This window comes from Rhinoraja longicauda, chromosome 41 (assembly GCF_053455715.1).
Source record: "Rhinoraja longicauda isolate Sanriku21f chromosome 41, sRhiLon1.1, whole genome shotgun sequence".
Taxonomy (NCBI): domain Eukaryota; kingdom Metazoa; phylum Chordata; class Chondrichthyes; order Rajiformes; family Arhynchobatidae; genus Rhinoraja; species Rhinoraja longicauda.
The window spans coordinates 10,239,259-10,257,739 of NC_135993.1; the positions used below are offsets into that span (position 1 = coordinate 10,239,259).

The 18,481-nt window shown below is 52.8% G+C and overlaps 1 protein-coding gene across 1 annotated transcript; it reads left to right on the plus strand.

Annotated features, from left to right (window-relative positions):
* Positions 1-528: 528 nt before the first annotated feature.
* chp2 (calcineurin-like EF-hand protein 2) lies at positions 529-12,970 on the plus strand. The gene is made up of 7 exons (XM_078431006.1): positions 529-738; positions 4,939-5,011; positions 6,520-6,600; positions 7,067-7,191; positions 9,357-9,418; positions 10,710-10,832; positions 12,559-12,970. Exons 1-7 carry the CDS (start codon positions 672-674, stop codon positions 12,610-12,612), a joined length of 585 nt encoding a protein of 194 aa, XP_078287132.1. The 5' UTR covers positions 529-671; the 3' UTR covers positions 12,613-12,970.
* The last annotated feature ends 5,511 nt before the right edge of the window (positions 12,971-18,481 follow it).

Consider the following 18,481-nt stretch of genomic DNA (forward strand, 5'->3'; position numbering starts at 1 on the left):
CTCTCCTCCCCTCTCTCCTCCCCTCTCTCTCCTCCCCTCTCTCCTCCCCTCTCTCTCCTCCCCTCTCTCTCCTCCCTCTCTCTCCTCCCCTCTCTCTCCTCCCCTCTCTCTCCCTCCCCTCTCTCTCCCCTCCCCTCTCTCCTCCCCTCTCTCTCCCTCCCCTCTCTCTCCTCCCCTCCCTCTCCTCCCCTCTCTCCTCCCCTCTCTCTCCTCCCCTCTCTCTCCTCCCCTCTCTCTCCTCCCCTCTCTCTCCTCCCCTCTCTCTCCCTCCCCTCCCTCTCCTCCCCTCTCTCCTCCCCTCCCTCTCCTCCCCTCTCTCCTCCCCTCTCTCTCCTCCCCTCTCTCTCCTCCCCTCTCTCCTCCCCTCTCTCACCCCCTCCCCCTACCCCTCCCTCCCCCCCTCCCCCCCCCCTCCCCCCCCTCCCCCTCCTCCCCCCCTGTCTCTCTCCCTCCTCCCCTCTGTCTCTCTCCTCCCCTCTCCGTCCCCCAACCCCCTGCCCTGCTACCATTACCACTGCTGCAAGGGTATGCTGGTGGAAAGATAGGGCGGATTATCTAGACAGCTGTGCGCTGAGCTTGCTGTGTGCTGTGTGTGCTCTGTGTGCACTGTTCTGTGCTCTGTGTGCTCTGTGCTCTGTTCTGTACTGCAGGACAGAGGGACGAGCAGAAGAATGGGTCTCTACTCCTCTCACCTCTCCAAGATCGAAAACCTGGCGGAAATCATGGAGGAGACAGGCTGTAAGTAAACCCAAAAACTCTTGGAGGGGAAAGAAACTTGGAGCAGGAACAAGAGTGCGTGTAAACCTGCCCCTTGTGTTGCAGTGCGCGTTTCCAGGGGAATGCTTTCCACTTGCAAAAGTCCTCTTTGGCACACAGAGTTTTATGTTGTATTTATTCACAAAATGCTGGAGTAACTCAGCAGGTCGGGCAGCATCTCTGGAGAGAAGGAATGGGTGACGTTTCGGGTCGAGACCCTCCTTCAGACTGAGTTTTATTTTAGTTTATCACAAAATTCCTGGAGTACGAGTTTGTACACCAAACAAAAGTTCCTATGTACATGTGAATATAAAGTGTAGGAAGGAAAAGTGTAGGAACTAGGAAGGAACTGCAGATGCTAGTTTATGCTGATGATAGACACAAAGTGCTGGAGTAACTCAGCGGGACAGGCAGCATCTCTGGATAGAAGGAACGGGAGACCCTTCTACAGACTGTTTATTCTATTTTAGATAACTCCAAGCGACCTCCCAACGTCTCCCCCATTCGTTCCTTTTCTTTTTAACTCACGAGGGTTTTGGGCTGGGGTGGAATTTTAAGTTTGTAGACAGGCAAGGAAGGAACTGCAGGTGCTGCTTTACACCGAAGGTAGACACAAAGTGCTGGAGTAACTCAGCGGGACGGGCAGCATCTCTGGAGGGAAGGAATGGACGACGTTTTCTTCAGCCTGAGAATCAGGGGAGATATGAAGAGAAACGTCACCCATTCCTTCTCTCCACAGATGCTGCCTGTCCCGTTGAGTTACTCCAGCACTTTGTGTGTCTACCTGGGAGTTTCTGGTTTCAGTTCAGTTCAGTTTCGGAAGGAACTGCAGATGCTGCTTTACCCCGAAGATAGACACAAAATACTGGAGTAATTCAGCGGGACAGGCAGCATCTCTTGAAAGATGACCCAAAACGTCACCCGTCCCTTCTCTCCAGAGATGCTGTTTGTCCCGCTGAGTTACTCCAACGTTTTGTGCGAAGTGTCTCGACCTGAAACGTCGCCCATTCCTTCTCTCCAGAGATGCTGCCTGTCCCGCTGAGTTACTCCAACGTTTTGTGTCCATCTTTGGTGTAAACCAGCGTCTGAAGTTCCATCCTACACTTTATTTTCACATGTGCCCAGCGAGGTAGAGTGAAGTGCTTTTGTGTTTGCGTACATACAACACCTCGTATAATCACACGGCAGACCTCACCTGAGAAGCACACACAACAAGTCACCACGTTTCTGAGTTTGTACGTTCTGTCCGTGGCCCGCGTGGGTTTTCTCCGGGTGCTCCGGTCTCCTCCCACACTCCAAAGACGTGCAGGTTTGTAGGTTAATTGGCTTGGTATAATCGACAATAGACAATAGGTGCAGGGGTAGGCCCATCGAGCCAGCACCGCCAATCAATGTGATCATGGCTGATCATCCACAATCAGTACCCCGTTCCTGCCTTCTCCCCATACCCCCTGACTCAGCTATCCTTAAGAGCTCTATCCAGCTCTCTCTTGAATGCATTCAGAGAATTGGCCTCCACTGCCTTCTGAGGCAGAGAATTCCACAGATTCACAACTCTCTGACTGAAAAAGTTTTTCCACATCTCCGTTCTAAATGGACTACCCCTTATTCTTAAACTGTGACCCCTGGTGTGTGTAGGATAGTGTTAGTGTGCGGGGATCGCTGGTCGGCGTGGACCCGGTGGGCTGTTTCTGTAAACTAAACTAAACTAACAGTCCAACAGTTTCTATATACCGTTTCCCTCTCCCCTAACTCTCAGTCTGAAGAAGGGTCTCGACCCGAAACGTCACCCATTCCTTCTCTCCAGAGATGCTGCCTGGCCCGCTGAGTTACTCCAGCATTTTGTGTCTGTCTTCGGTGTAAACCAGCGTCTGCAGTTCCTTCCGACACAGTTTGCATCAGGGGTCAGCATCATCTGTGGAGTCCTATTCTGCTTCATATCCAGAAGGGTATCTCCGTAGAAGCAAGGAACTGCAGATGCTGGTTTACCAAAAAGACACAAAGCGCTGGAGTAACGCACTTGGTCCAGGCAGCGTCTCTGGAGAACATGGAGTGGCGACGTTTAGAATCTGAGCCCTTCTTCAGACTGATTGTAGGAGGGGAGGGGGGAGGAGAAAACTGGAAGGGGGGGGGTTGGGACAGAAGGTTTTGTTTCACCCCCACCTCTCTCCTCCCTCCTCCCACTAGAATCATGCTGAAGAAGGGTCCCGACCCAAAATGTCACCTGTCCATGTTCTCCACAGATGCTGCCTGACCCGCTGAGTTACTCCAGCACTCTGTGAAACGTCACCTGTCCACGTTCTCCACAGATGCTGCCTGACCCGCTGAGTTACTCCTGCACTTTGTGTCATTTTTTTGTAAACCAGCGCATGCAGTTCCTTTTTTCATCTATCTATATACTAAAACTCTCGTTTGTTCGTTTGTTTGTTTGTTTGTTCCTGAACTACAGCCAAAACGGTACATGACAGCGCGACAATTTTCGGCCCACCTTACTCACCGTCATCCCTTTGGTGCTAATGGAAGTAGTTTCATTGAAATCGGTGTTATATTTTCAAAGTTATTCACATTTTAAAGTTTAAATCTATCTCCTAGGAAGGGAGGGACGAGGGAGGAAGGGGGAGGATGAGGGGGGTTGAGGGGGAGGGGAGGGTGAGGAGGAGAGGGTGTTGTACCAATGCAGGAGAGGTTTGGGCCCAACGGGTCCACTTGGTCTGGTAAGTTCATAAATTCATGTGACAGGAGCAGAATTAGGCCATTCGGCCCATCAAGTCTACTCCGCCATTCAATCAGGGCTGATCAGGGTGGCGCAGCGGTAGAGTTGCCGCCTCACAGCGCCAATCCTGACCACGGGTCCAGTCGGTACGGAGTTTGTATGTTCTCCCCGTGACCCGCGTGGGTTTACTCCGGGCGCTCCGGTTTCCCCCCCGCGCTCCAAAGACGTGCGGGTTTGTAGGTTAATTGGCTTCTGCAAATCGCCCCGTAGTGTGCAGGGCAGTGCTAGTGTACGGGGGTGACCAATGGTCACGTGTGTGGGGATCGCTGGGCGGCACGGACTCGGTGGGGCCGAAGGGCCTGTTTCCACGCTGTATCTCTAAACCAAACTAGTCTCGGAGAGATACAGCGTGGAAACAGGCCCTTCAGCCTGGGGTGTCCGTGTTTAACATGGGGTGTATGTGTTTAACATGGGGGTGTGTGTGTGTTTAACATGGGTGTGTGTGTTTAACATGGGGTGTGTGTGTGTTTAACATGGGGGTGTGTGTGTGTTTAACATGGGGTGTGTGTGTGTTTAACATGGGGGGGTGTGTGTTTAACATGGGGTGTGTGTGTTTAACATGGGGGTGTGTGTGTGTGTGTTTAACATGGGGCGGTGTGTTTAACATGGGGTGTGTGTGTGTTTAACATGGGGGTGTGTGTGTGTGTTTAACATGGGGTGTGTGTGTGTTAAACATGGGGTGTGTGTGTTTAACATGGGTGTGTGTGTGTTAAACATGGGGTGTGTGTGTGTTTAACATGAGGGGTGTGTGTTTAACATGGGGGTGTCTGTGTTTAACATGGGGGTGTGTGTGTGTTTAACATGGGGTGTGTGTGTTTAACATGGGGTGTGTGTGTGTTTAACATGGGGTGTGTGTGTGTTTAACATGAGGGGTGTGTGTTTAATGTGGGGGTGTATGTGTGTTTAACATGGGGTGTGTGTGTGTTTAACATGGGGGTGTGTGTGTGTTTAACATGGGGGGTGTGTGTTTAACATGGGGGTGTCTGTGTTTAACATGGGTGTGTGTGTGTTTAACATGGGGTGTGTGTGTTTAACATGGGGATGTGTGTGTTTAACATGGGGTGTGTGTGTGTTTAACATGGGGCGGTGTTTTTAACATGGGGTGTGTGTGTTTAACATGGGGAGTGTGTGTTTAACATGGGGTGTGTGTGTGTTTAACATGGGGGTGTGTGTGTGTTTAACATGGGGGAGTGTGTTTAACATGGGGGTGTGTGTGAGTGTTTAACATGGGACGGTGTGTTTAACATGGGGGGGTGTGTGTTTAACATGGGGGGGTGTGTGTTTAACATGGGGGTGTCTGTGTTGAACATGGGGGTGTGTGTGTGTTTAACATGGGGGTGTCTGTGTTTAACTGTAACGTGGTCAGCTCGCCCATCGCCATGCCCACTCTGATAACCATCTCCCTTTAGTTTCCAAGTACCACATCGGCCGTCTGTACAATCGGTTCGAGGGCCTGGATGATAGCAACAGAGGGTGGCTGAGGTAAGATGGCGGCTTCGCTCTCCCTTAAATCCATCCAGTGAATCGGCCTCCACTGCCCTCTGCGGCAGAGAATTGCACACATTCACAACTCTCTGGGTGAGAAGTTTCTTCTCACCTCAGTTTTAAGTGGCCTCCCCTTTATTCCTTCTCTCCAGAGATGCTGCCTGTCCCGCTGAGTTACTCCAGCACTTTGTGCCTATCCTCGGTTTATACCAACATCTGCAATTCCTGCCCACACAAAGATTTATTGTCGATGGGCCTGACTTCAATAGGGACCTTTGTGCTCGCTGCAAGACAAATGTAAATAGCCTTGCCCATGGACAGAGTCCAGTGTTGCAAGCAAGAAAATAACATTGCAATGGCGGGGGTGTGAATGTTGGCACGAGGTTCAGGAGCTGGGGCTCATAGAGGCATAGAGTTATACAGCGTAGAAACAGGCCCATCAGCCCCTGCCCACGCCAACCAACATGCCCCATCTGCACTAGTCCCACCTGCCCACGTTCGGTCCATATCCCTCTAAACTGTCCCATCCACACACCTGTTTCTTAGACGTTGCGATATTACCTGCCCCAATGACCTCCTCCGGCAGCTCGTTCCAAACGCCAGCACTTGAGTAACAAAAGTTACAGTGCCATTCACACACTATGTATTATGTGTGTCTTGTTGCTATTTTATTGGTATGACTGTGTGGCAAATCAAATTCCTTGTATGATTATGGTTATGTTGATGATTATGATTCATTTTTTTGTGGCCGGTGCTAGTCAGGGGTTGCCAACTTCCTCACTCCCAAATAAGGGACAAAGGGTGACATCACCGCCCCGCGCCCCACGTGACCTCACCCAGCCAGCGGCCACGTGCTCCCGCTCCACCAATGGCGGCCGCTAAGAAACCCCTCTTAGATCTCGGTGACCCCCCAATGCTGGGTCCCCCTTCGTTCTCAGCGGCGAATTTGGCACCGACCACGGGCCCCTCCGACCTCTGGCCCATGACCTTGACCTCTGCCCCGACCTTGGCCTCTTCCCTGACCTTGACCTCTACCCTGACATTGACCTCTCCCCCGACCTTGACCTCTGCCCCGACCTTGACCTCTGCCCGACCTTGAACTCTGCCCCAAACTTGAACTCTGCCCCAGAACTTGACCTCTGCCCCGACTCTGACCTCTGCCCCAACCTTGACCTCTGCCCCGAAATTGACCTCTGCCCCGACCTTGACCTCTGCCCCGACATTGCCCTCTGGCTTCACAACCGTGACCTCCGACTCGACCTTGACCTCTGGCCCCCAATGACCTCTGGCTCCCGACCTTGACCTTGACCGCCGCCGGGTGGTCTCCTGTCGGCCTGGCGACCACGGCCTCGGTGTCCCGTGACGCCTCGTTGAGCCGGGATCAGTCCCAGCGCCCCGTCGCACCGCCACACCGCTCTGGCGCAGTGAATGGCCGCCGCGTGACGCGTCCGTGGGACGGGCTGGGAGGCCGCACGAATGCACGTGGTGTTGCTCCTGTTTTCCAGCCGGGCGGACTTCCAGCGCATCGGAGGGCTGGCCGTGAACCCGCTGGGCGAGCGGATCATCAATGCCTTCTTTCCCGAAGGGTGAGTTTTCCCGACACTGGGAATGGCGCCGAAACCTGTCCGCTCTTGCGCACGGACTCCGCGGGGCAGCCTCTGTGTACTCTGTACGCAACCAGGGGTCGCGCTTATTTACGTACGCCAATAATCTTACTGATCTGTGCGGGGCGGCAGAGTTGCTGCCTTCCAGCGCTCACAGCGCCAGAGACCCAGGTTCCATCCTGACTACGGGTGTTGGCTGTACGATCTCCCCGTGACCTGCGCGGGGTTTTTCTCCGAGATCGACGGTTTCCTCCCAAACGACTGTGGGCTAATTGGCCTGGTCCAAAGGTAACAACTGTCCATAGTGTGGGATGGCGTTGATGTGCGGGGATCGCTGGTCGGTATGGTCTCGGCGGGCCGAAGGGCCTGTTCCCTCACCTTGGAACCTTGGAGCATGTGGTGATATTGAACCGTTCCTCCGTTCTCTCTCCCCATCTTCTCATTGCAGCCAGGACATGTTGGATTTCCGTTCCTTCGTCCGCATCCTGGCATGCTTCCGACCCATCGCAACAGTCAGATCATCGGATCCTCTGGCTCCGGAGCCGATTAACAGCCGGGAAAACAAGCTTCGGTGTGAGTAGGGCGGCCAACTGTCCCTTCGGCCCGTCGAGTCCGTGCCAACCATCGATTCCCGCGCACTAACGCCATCCAACACACACACACACACACTGGGGACAATTTATAACCACGCCAAGCCAATCAACCTACAAACCTGTAGGAACATGGTGTGTGGGAGGAAACCGGAGCACCCGGAGAAAACCCACGCGGGTCACGGGGAGAACGGACGAACTCCGTGCAGACAGCGCCCGTAGTCGGGATGGAACCCGGGTCTCTGGCGCACTCTACCGTTGCGCCACCGTGCCGCGCCTTGAAGCTTAGAGACCACTCCCACCTCCTTCCCCCTGCTATCCCTTACACCCACACCAGTTCTACGTCGCTCCACGGAAGCAGATTCCAGTGTGCGTATTTGTCAGATGCACCAGACGTGAACTGGAAGAATGAAACTCTTTGCAGGCAGCTGGGATGCGAAGGCAACGGAAATAAATAAACAACACATCGGTGGCGCGGCGGTAGAGTTGCCGCCTTACAGCGAATGCAGCGCCGGAGACCCGGGTTCCATCCCGACTACGGGCGCCGTCTGTACGGAGTTTGTACGTTCTCCCCGTGACCACCTGGGCTTTCTCCGGGTGCTCCAGTTTCCTCTCACACTCCAAAGATGCATGGATTTGTGGGTTAATTGGCTTTGGTAAAATTGTGAATTGTCCCTATTGTGTGAAGGATAGTGTTAGTGTAAGGGATGATCGTTGGTCAACACGGACTCGGTGGCCAAAAGGGCCTGTTTCTACACTGTATCTCTAAATAGACAATGGACAACAGGTGCAGGAGGAGGCCATTCGGCCCTTCGAGCCAGCACCGCCATTCAATGTGATCATGGCTGATCATTCTCAATCAGTACCCCGTTCCTGCCTTCTCCCCATACCCCCTGACTCCGCTATCCTTAAGAGCTCTATCCAACTCTCTCTTTAAAGCATCCAGAGAATTGGCCTCCACTGCCTTCTGAGGCAGAGAATTCCACAGATTCACAACTCTCTGACTGAAAAGGTTTTTCCTCATCTCCGTTCTAAATGGCCTCCCCCTTATTCTTAAACTGTGTGGCCCCTGGTTCTGGACTCCCCCAACATTGGGAACATGTTTCCTGCCTCTAACGTGTCCAACCCCTTAATAATCTTATATGTTTCAATAAGATCCCCCCTCATCCCCTTAAAGTTTAAAGTCTAGAAGTGTAGAGTGGAATTAGGCCATTCAGCCCATCGAGTCTATTCCATTCCATCGCGGCTGATCTTGGAGGTGCAGTCCACCTGGTGAAGGGGGGTTCCCACAGAATCGTTGGTTCTGAGACTTAGACTCTCCTGCGTTCCACGTTTCCGTGTTGCTAGAAGAGTTTTTGAGCGATGGGTTGAATGGCCAACAGCTTGTTGAGTATAGGAGCAAATAGGTCCTTCTGCAGTTGTACAGGGCCCTAGTGAGACCGCACCTGGAGTACTGTGTGCAGTTTTGGTCTCCAAATTTGAGGAAGGATATTCTTGCTATTGAGGGCGTGCAGCGTAGGTTTACTAGGTTAATTCCCGGAATGGCGGGACTGTCATATGTTGAAAGACTGGAGCGACTAGGCTTGTATACACTGGAATGTAGAAGGTGGAGAGGGGATCTTATTGAAACGTATAAAATTATTAAGGGGTTGGACACGTTAGAGGCAGGAAACATGTTCCCAATGTTGGGGGAGTCCAGAACCAGGGGGCACAGTTTAAGAATAAGGGGTAGGCCATTTAGAACGGAGAGGAGGAAAAACTTTTTCAGTCAGAGAGTTGTAAATCTGTGGAATTCTCTGCCTCAGAAGGCAGTGGAGGCCAATTCTCTGAATGCATTCAAGAGAGAGCTAGATAGAGCTCTTAAGGATAGCGGAGTCAGGGGGTATGGGGAGAAGGCAGGAACGGGGTACTGATTGAGAATGATCAGCCATGGTCACGTTGAATGGCGGTGCTGGCTCGAAGGGCCGAATGGCCTCCTCCTGCACCTATTGTCTATGGTCTATTGCTTAATCCCAGTCTCAAGATGGGTCCCGACCCGAAACGTCACCTATCCATGTTCTCCAGCGATGCTGCCTGACCCGCTGAGTTACTCACGCACTCTGTGTCTGTACCTGACCTCATTGAAGGCTTTCTCCCTTCATGTTTCAGTCGCATTCGAGCTGTACGACCAGGATAAAGACGGGAAGATCTCAAGGGACGAGCTCTACCAGGTAAACACAGGATGGGAACAGAGTGACCACTGGCACCAGAGTAAACACCCCCTCTGTACACAGTGGGCCCAGTTAGCTGAACCAGTCCCTGTGCAGGTGTGTGTGTGAGAGAGTGTGTGTGTGTCTGTGTGTGTGTGATTATGTTGTGTGTGAGTGCGTGTGTGTGTGTGTGTGTGTGTGAGTGTGTGTGTGTTTGTATGTCTAAATGTACATATGTCCATATCTACGTCTGTGTGTTATGCGTGTTATGTGTGAGTGTGTGTGAGTGTGTGTGTGTGTGTGTGAGTGTGTGAGTGTGTGTGTGTGTGTGTGTGTGTGTGTGTGTGTGTGTGTGTGTGTGTTTGTATGTCTAAATGTACATATGTCCATATCTATGTCTGTGTGTGTTATGTGTGCGTGTGTGCACATTTTGTTTAGTTTAGTTTAGCGATACAGCATGGAAACAGGCCCTTCGGCCCACCGAGTCCGCGCCGACCAGCGATCCCAGCACGCTAACACTATCCTACACACACTCAGGCCAATTTACATTTATACCGAGCTAATTAACACACAAACCTCTACGTCTTTGGGAGGAAACTGGAGATCTCGGAGAAAACCCACGCAGGTCACGGGGAGAACGTAGAAACTCTGTACAGGCGGCGCCCGTAGTCGGGATGGAACCCGGGTCTCTGGCGCCGTGAGGCAGCAACTCTACCGCTGCGCCACCGTGCTGCCCGACTGGTGAATCTGTGGAATCCATTGACACAGACAGTTGTGGGGGCCATCGTTTGGGTGTTTTTAAAGTGGAGATCGATGAGTGAGGATGGGGAGAAGGCAGGCGAATGGAGTTGAGAGGGAAAGATAGATCAGCCATGACCGAATGATGGAGTAGAAACTCTGCTTCAACAACTTATCAACAGGGAAACGCATGAGAAAGATTTTAACTCTTTACCCTATCTATTTCACAAAATGCCGGAGTAACTCAACGGGTCAGGCAGCATCTCAGAAGAGAAGGAATAGGTGACGTTTCGGGTCGAGACCCTTCTCCAGTCCAACGTCGCCCATTCCTTCTCTCCTGAGATGCTGCCTGACCCGCTGAGTTACTCCAGCATTTTGTGAAATAAATACCTTCGATTTGTACCAGCATCTGCAGTTATTTTCTTACACACCCTATCTATGATCAACCATGATTGAATGGAGGATTAGACTCGATGGGCTGAATGGCCTTACTCTGCTCCTATGACTTAGGGAACATAGTGATGTGGAGTCCCAGAACCAAGGTAAACGCCAGACGTCTCTCCCTCTGCCTCAGGTGCTGTACATGATGATGGAAGCTGAGGTCACAGAAGACCAACTGGACAGTATCATTGACCGGACTATTCAAGAGGTCGACCAGGATGGTGACGGCACTATCTCCTTCGAAGAGTTCAAAAAGGTAATCCTGATCTCCCCTCCTCGTCTCCATCCTCATTAGGGGTTGCCAACTTCCTCACTCCCAAATAAGGGACTACGGGTGACGTCACCGTCCCGCGCCTCACGTGACCTCGCCCAGCCAGCGGCCACGTGCTCCCGCTCCACCAATGGCCGCCGCCCGGGCCGGGAGGCGGGTTGCTATGCAACCTACGTTAGGTGGCTTCTGGGCCTACACTGTCCAGGCCTACAGTGGCCCCAGGGCCTATAGTGTCCGGGCCAACATCGGCTCCCGGGCCTACATTGTCCGGGCCTTCAGTGTCCAAGCCTACATTGGCCCCCGGGCCTACATTGTCCGGGCCTACATTGTCTGGGCCTACAGTGTCCGGGCCTACAGTGTCCGGACCTACAGTGTCCGGGCCTAGTGTCCGGACCTACAGTGTCCGGGCCTACAGTTTCTGGGCCTACAGTGTCCGGGCCTACAGTGTCCGGGCCTACAGCGGCCCCCGGGCCTACATTGTCCGGGCCTACAGTGTCTGGGCCTACAGTGTCCGGGCCTACATTGGCCCCCGGGCCTACAGTGTCCGGGCTTACAGTGTCCGGGCCTACAGCGCCCCTGGGCCTAATACGGGACAAAGGCAGTCCCGTAAGGGACAAACCAATTTAGCCCAATATACGGGATGTCCCGGCTAATACGGGACAGTTGGCGACCCTAATCCCCATCTCCCCCTCCCCTCCCTCTCGGTGTGAGTTAAGGTCCACAGCAGAGCTCCAGGGATGGTGGTCGCTTTGGATGGCACCAAAGATACTAGAGGAGCAAGATAGACCACTCGACCCTAGAAACCGTAGTACGTCACGGCGGCCATTTTAGTCGGCAGAAAAATATCAAAAATCTGTGAGTTGATAGATGAGATATATTCTGCATTTTAATGGTATCATCACACATACTGTTCCCCCAAAACACTGATTACACTGTGAGAGGCAGGTTTTGCTTACTAAAATGGCTCCTTTGCGTACTACACTTCAGTATAGGCGATGTCAACGGAGTGGTCCATTTGTTCCTCTAGTATCTTTGGTTGGCACCTTGTTGGGGCGGAGGGAGCTTGGTGGACTTGGTCGGTATCTCTGGGGGTTGGAGGAAGCACAGGCTTCTCCGAGATCTTTGGTTTCCTCCCACATTCCACAGACGTGCAGGTTTGGGAGACGAAGGGTCTGAGGAAGGGTCTCGACCCAAAACGTCACCCATCCCTTCTCTCCCGAGATGCTGCCTGGCCCGCTGAGTTACTCCAGCATTCTGCGTCTACCTGCACTGTCGATACCGGTTTCCCCCCACATTCCAGAGACGTACAAGTTTGTGGGTTAATTGGCTTTAGTAAAACTGCCCCTCAGTTGTCCCACAGCGGTAGAGTTGCTGCCTCACAGCGCCAGAGACCCGGGTTCGATCCTGACTACGGGTGCTGTCTGTACGGAGTTTGTACGTTCTCCCTGTGACCGCGTGGGTTTTCTCCGGGTGCTCCGGTTTCCGCGCGCACTCCAAAGACGTGCAGGTTTGTAGGTTAATTGGCTTTGGTCAAGAAAACAGTAAATTGTCCCTGGGTGTGTGCAGGGTAGTGCAAGTGTTGGGGGTGACCGTTGGTCAGTGTGGACGCGGTGGGCCGAAGGGCCTGTTTCCACGCTGTCTCTCTGAAGTCTCGTGCAGTGTAGGATGGCCAAACTCATTGACATCTCCCCCGCTTACCCCTCTGTTGCAGAGTCTTGAGAAGGTCAACCTTGAACACAAGATGAGCATCCGCTTCCTGCAGTGAGATGCAGGGGGCTCGTGAGGAAGGGAACAGCTCGCTGGAACTGCCCGCTGTAACCGCGGGCTTGCAAACGGACAGAAGCGCGCAACGGGAGGCTAGGCCGAGATTTGTGCCTCGAAGCTTCGAGCGGTTACCCTCCACCCCCACCCCATGCCTCCCCTCCATCCACCCCACCCCTCCCCTCCCTCCCTACACCCTCCATCCACCTCACCCCCTCCCCCACCCTCCATCCACCCCACCCCTCCCTCCACCCCCACCCCTCCCTCCACCCACACCCCACCCACCTCTTCCCCCACCCCCATCCCTCCCCTCCCCATCCACCTCTCCCTCTTCACCCCACCTCTCCATCCACCCCACCTCTCCATCCACCCCACCCCTCCCTCCTCTCCCACCCCCGCCCCTCCCCTCACCCCCATCCCACCCCACCCACCACTCCCCTCCCCTCCCTCCACCCCCACCCCACCCACCTCTTCCCCCACCCCCATCCCTCCCCTCCCCCCACCCCATCCACCTCTCCCTCTCCACCCCACCCCTCCCTCTCCACCCCACCCCTCCCTCCTCTCCCACCCCCGCCCCTCCCCTCACCCCCATCCCACCCCACCCACCACTCCCCTCCCCTCCACCCCCACCCCACCCCCCATCCCCACCCACCTCTCCCACCCCTCCCCTCCCCCACCCCACCCCTCCCCACCCTCCACCTCCACCCCACCCCATTCATTCAAGAGTTTTATTTACTTTTGTTTCATTTAGTTCAGTTCAGTTTAGTTAAGTTTAGTTTAGTTTCATTTAATTCAGTTTAGTTTCGTTTCGTTTCGTTTATAATCACATGTACCGAGATACAATGAAAAGCTTTTGTTGCGGAAAGACAACACATGATTACAATCGATCCGTTCACAGTGTACAGATACAAGCTAAAGGGAATAATGTTTAGTGCAGGATATTGTCCAGTAAAGTCTGATTCAAGATAGTCCGATGGTCACCAATGAGGTAGATGGGAGGTCAGGACTGCTCTCTGGTTGTGGTAGGATGGTTCAGTTGCCTGATAACAGCTGGGAAGAAACTGCCCGTGAATCTGGAGGTGTGAGTTTTCACTCTCTATCCATGTTCTCCAGAGATGCTGCCTAACTTATGAGTTACTCCAGCACTTTGTGTATTTTTGTAAACCAGCATCTGCAGTTCCTTGCTTCCATCTCCCATTGGTGGAGCGGGAGCACGTGACCGCTGGCTGGGTGAGGTCACGTGGGGCGCGGGGCGGTGACGTCACCCTTTGTCCCGTATTTGGGAGCGAGGAAGTTGGCAACCCCTAATACTGCCCCAGGTACAACTTCAGCTCAATGCTGGGACTTCAGCTGCGAGTCTGGGCTGGCTGGGAGTTAGCTCAGGCTGGGAATGGCGCCAAATTAATACCAGAGCAGATCCCTTTGATACCTTCTGAGATACAGCGCGGAAACAGGCCCTTCGGCCCACCGAGTCAACACTGACCAGCGCTCACCCCGCACACTAACACTATCCTACACGCACTGGGGACAATTTACAATTTTTACCGAAGCCAATTAACCTACAAACCTGCACGTCTTTGGAGTGTGGGCGGAAACCGGAGCACCCGGAGAAAATCCACGCAGGTCACGGGGAGAACATACAAACTCCGTACAGACGGCGCCCGTAGTCGGGATGGAACCCGGGTCTGTGGCGCTGTGAGGCAGCAACTCTACCGCCGCGCCACCGTGCCGCCCTGACGTGGTGAAAGTTAATGATTGGTCAGCATGGGCTCGATGGGCGGAAGGGCCTGTTTCCTTGTTGTGTCTCTCTTCACCTCTCATCAGATGCAGTGGATTTTTCAACTCTTTAAAAAAACATAGAAACGTAGAAAATAGGTGCAGTTGTAGGCCATTCGGCCCTTCGAGCCTGCACCGCCATTCAATATGATCATGGCTGATCATCCACAATCAGTAACCCGTGCCTGCTTTCTCCCCATATAGAAACATAGAAAATAGGTGCAGGAGTAGGCCATTCAGCCCTTCGAGCCTGCACCGCCATTCAATATGATCATGGCTGATCATCCAACTCAGTATCCTGTACCTGCCTTCTCTCCATACCCCCTGATCCCTTTAGCCACAAGGGCCACATCTAACTCCCGCTTAAATATAGTCAATGAACTGGCCTTAACTACCTTCTGTGGCAGAGAATTCCACAGATTCACCACTCTCTGTGTGAAAAAAAAACGTTCTCATCTCGGTCCTAAAAGACTTCTCCCTTATCCTTAAACTGTGACCCCTTGTTCTGGACTTCCCCAACATCGGGAACAATCTTCCTGCATCTAGCCTGTCCAACCCCTTAAGAATTTTGTATGTTTCTATAAGATCCCCCCTCAATCTTCTAAATTCCAGCAAGTACAAGCCTAGTCTATCCCCTGATTCTGCTAGCCCCTAGAGCTCTATCTAACCCTCTTTTAAATCCATCCAGTGATTTGGCCTCTGTGGCAGAGAATCCCACAAATTCACAACTCTCTGGGTGAAGAAGTTTTCTCTCACCCCAGTTTTAAACGGCCTCCCCTTTTATTCGGCCCCTGGTTCTGGATTAACTGAACTGCCAGCAAGTCATAAACGGTGAGTGGAGGTAATAAATTGTGATTACAGGGTCCAAAATTCAAGGACAAAGGGTGATAAAAGGGGACCTGACTGATTCTCAATAAACAATAAAAACATAGTATCAGCATCTCTCTCAGTAAAGTAATTGGCTTATCAGTGTCATGTGCAGGAATACAGTGAAAGCCTTTGTTTGCATGCTATCCAGTTAAACCACGCTACTTTTGTTCTACAGCATATTGATTTCTCTAACTTCGAGTATCCCTTGCATTCCCTCTCTCCCTCCAACCCTCTCCCACCGCTCATATACAGCGATGTAAATGCTGGGGCTCTACAAGGAGCTGGTCAGGCCACATTTGAAACACATAGTGAGCAGTTTTGGGCCCCATATCTGTGGAAGGATGTGTTGGCTCTGGAGAGGAGGTTTACGAGGGGGGGAAAAAAAACCTGCAGATGCTGGTTTAAATCGAAGGTGGACACAGAAATGCTGGAGTAACTCAGCGGGTCAGGCAGTACCACAGGAGAGAAGGAATGGGTGAGGTCCAGCCCAAATTGGAGGAACAGCACCTCGTATTTCGCTTGGGTAGTTGGTGGAGCGGGAGCACGTGGCCACTGGCTGGGTGAGGTCACGTGGGGCGCGGGGCGGTGACGTCACCCTTTGTCCCTTATTTGGGAGTGAGGGAGTTGGCAACCCTACTAATACGGGACAAGGGCGGTCCAAACTAATTTAGCCCAAAATACAGGATGTCCCGGCTAATACGGGACAGTTGGCAACCCTACTAATACGGGATGTCCCGGCTAATACGGGACAGTTGGCAACCCTACAGAGAGCAGCCCTGAACTACCATCTACCTCATTAATGACCCTCAGACTATCTTTCCACAAAACGCTGGAGTAACTCAGCGGGTCAGGCAGCATCTCGGGAGAGAAGGAATGGGCGACGTTTCGGGTCGAGACCCTTCATCAGACTCGACCCGAAACGTCATCCATTCCTTCTCTCCTGAGATGCTGCCTGACCTGCTGAGTTACTCCAGCATTTTAGTGAATAAATACCTTTGGTTTGTACCAGCATCTGCAGTTATTTTCTCAGACGATCTTTGATCGGACTTTGCTGGCTTTACCTTGCGCTAAACGTTATTCCCTTATCATGTATCTGTAGACTGTGGACGGCTCGATTGTAATGTCTTTGTCTTTCCGCTGACTGGTTAGCGCGCAACACAAGCTTTTCACTGTACCTCGGTATAAACTAAACTGAACTGAACAATGGTGCCTTTATTGTCATCTGTACAAAGTGCTAACACAGTGAAATTATTTTTCTTATTAATAGTCCAGTAGAGTATTTCTCTCTCCCCGGTCCTCGATTAGCAAGTGTACAGAGACGGTCTGAGCTCGCATGCAAGAGGCAGAATGTTTGGGCGCCATTTTCAAAGTCCGCACTCCGTGTCGAGTGAGAGGAGACAAATGACAACACAAACGTACAGTTAACAATTAAAAACAAAGCATAAACACATCGAAACCATAAGGATACACCATTACGGTCTAAACACGTGGGTGAAAATAAACCAGAGCAAAAAAGAGACTACAGACTTTGGTTATTGAGTAAAACTATCACTCGTGGGGAAAAAAGCTGTTTTTATGTCCGGCTGTGGCTGCTTTGACAGTCCGGAGTCGCCTTCCAGAGGGAAGTGCTTCGAAGAGTTTGTGGCCAGGGTGAGAGGGGTCAGAGATGATCTTGCCTGCTCGCTTCCTGGCCCTTGCAGTGTACAGTTAGAGTGTACTGCAGGGCCTCCAGTAGGGTTGCCAACTGTCCCGTATTAGCCGGGACATCCCGTAATATTGGGCTACATTGGTTTGTCCCCGCGTATGGGACCGCCCTTGTCCCGTAGTAGGCCCGGGGGGCACTGTAGGCCCGGACAGTGTAGGCCCGGACACTGTAGGCCCCGGGGCTGCTGTAGGCCCGGACACTGTAGGCCCAGACACGGTAGGCCTGGGGGCTGCTGTAGGCTCAGACACTGTAGGCCTGGGGGCCACTGTAGGCCCAGACACTGTAGGCCTGGGGGCCGCTGTAGGCCCAGACACTGTAGGCCCAGACACTGTAGATCCGGAGGTCCAGGCACCGCCTAACGGAGGTTGCATAGCAACCCGCCTCTCCGCCCAGGCTGCCGCCATTGGTGGAGCGGGAGCACGTGGCCGCTGGCTGGGTGAGGTCACGTGGGGCGCGGGGCGGTGACGTCACCTTTTGTCCCTTATTTGGGACCGAGGAAGTTGGCAACCTTAAGGGTGGGTGAAAGAGGCCCCAGGATGCTACAGGGCCTCCAGCCATCTCCTTCATGGACCACGTCTGCCTTGCTCCTTATGATCCCATGTAGATTATTGATGATCCTTGTTAAAGTCAAAGAGTCGTACAACACAGAATCAGTCCATTCGGCCCAACTTGCCCACACCGACCCAGATGCCCCATCTACACTAGTCCCACTTGCCTGCGTTTGGGCCAAATCACTTTTTTTTCTGTTTAGAGATGCAGCGCAGAATCAGGCCCTTCGGCCCACCGGGTCCACACTGACCAGCGATCCCCACACACCAATACTATCCTACACACACTAGGGACAATTATTTTTGGATTTACACCAAGCCAATTAATCTTCTAGCTTTTGCGTCTTTGGAGTGTGGGAGGAAACCGAAGCTCACAGAGAAAACCCACGCAGGTCACGGGGAGAACGTTCCAACTCCGCACAGACAGCACCCGTAGACAGGATCGAACCGGGGTCTCTGACACTGAAAGGCAGCAACTCTACCGCTGCGCCACCGTGCCGAACCCTAAACTTTTCCTATCCATGTACCTGTCCAAATGCCTTTTAAATGTTTTTTTATAGTCCCAGCCTCAACTACCTCCTCCGGCAGCTCGTTCCATGCACCCACCACCCTCTGTGTGGAAAAGTTACCCCTCAGGTTCCTGTTAAATCTTTCCTCTGCCCCTTGTTCTTGATTCATCTACTCTGGGTTGAAACTATTTCACAAGGCAAAAAATCACGAGGTTACACTTCACCTGGCAATTATGTGATCTATTATGTTATTTAAGATGAATACCGCCCCATCCCCGGGCACTTTCCCCTGCAACCGCACGAGATGCAACACCTGTCCCTTTACCTCCCCCCTCGACTCCATCCAAGGACCCAAACAGTCTTTCCAGGTGAGACAGAGGTTCACCTGCAGCTCCTCCAACCTCATCTATTGTATCCGCTGCTCTAGATGTCAACTTCTTTACATCGGCGAAACCAAGCGCAGGC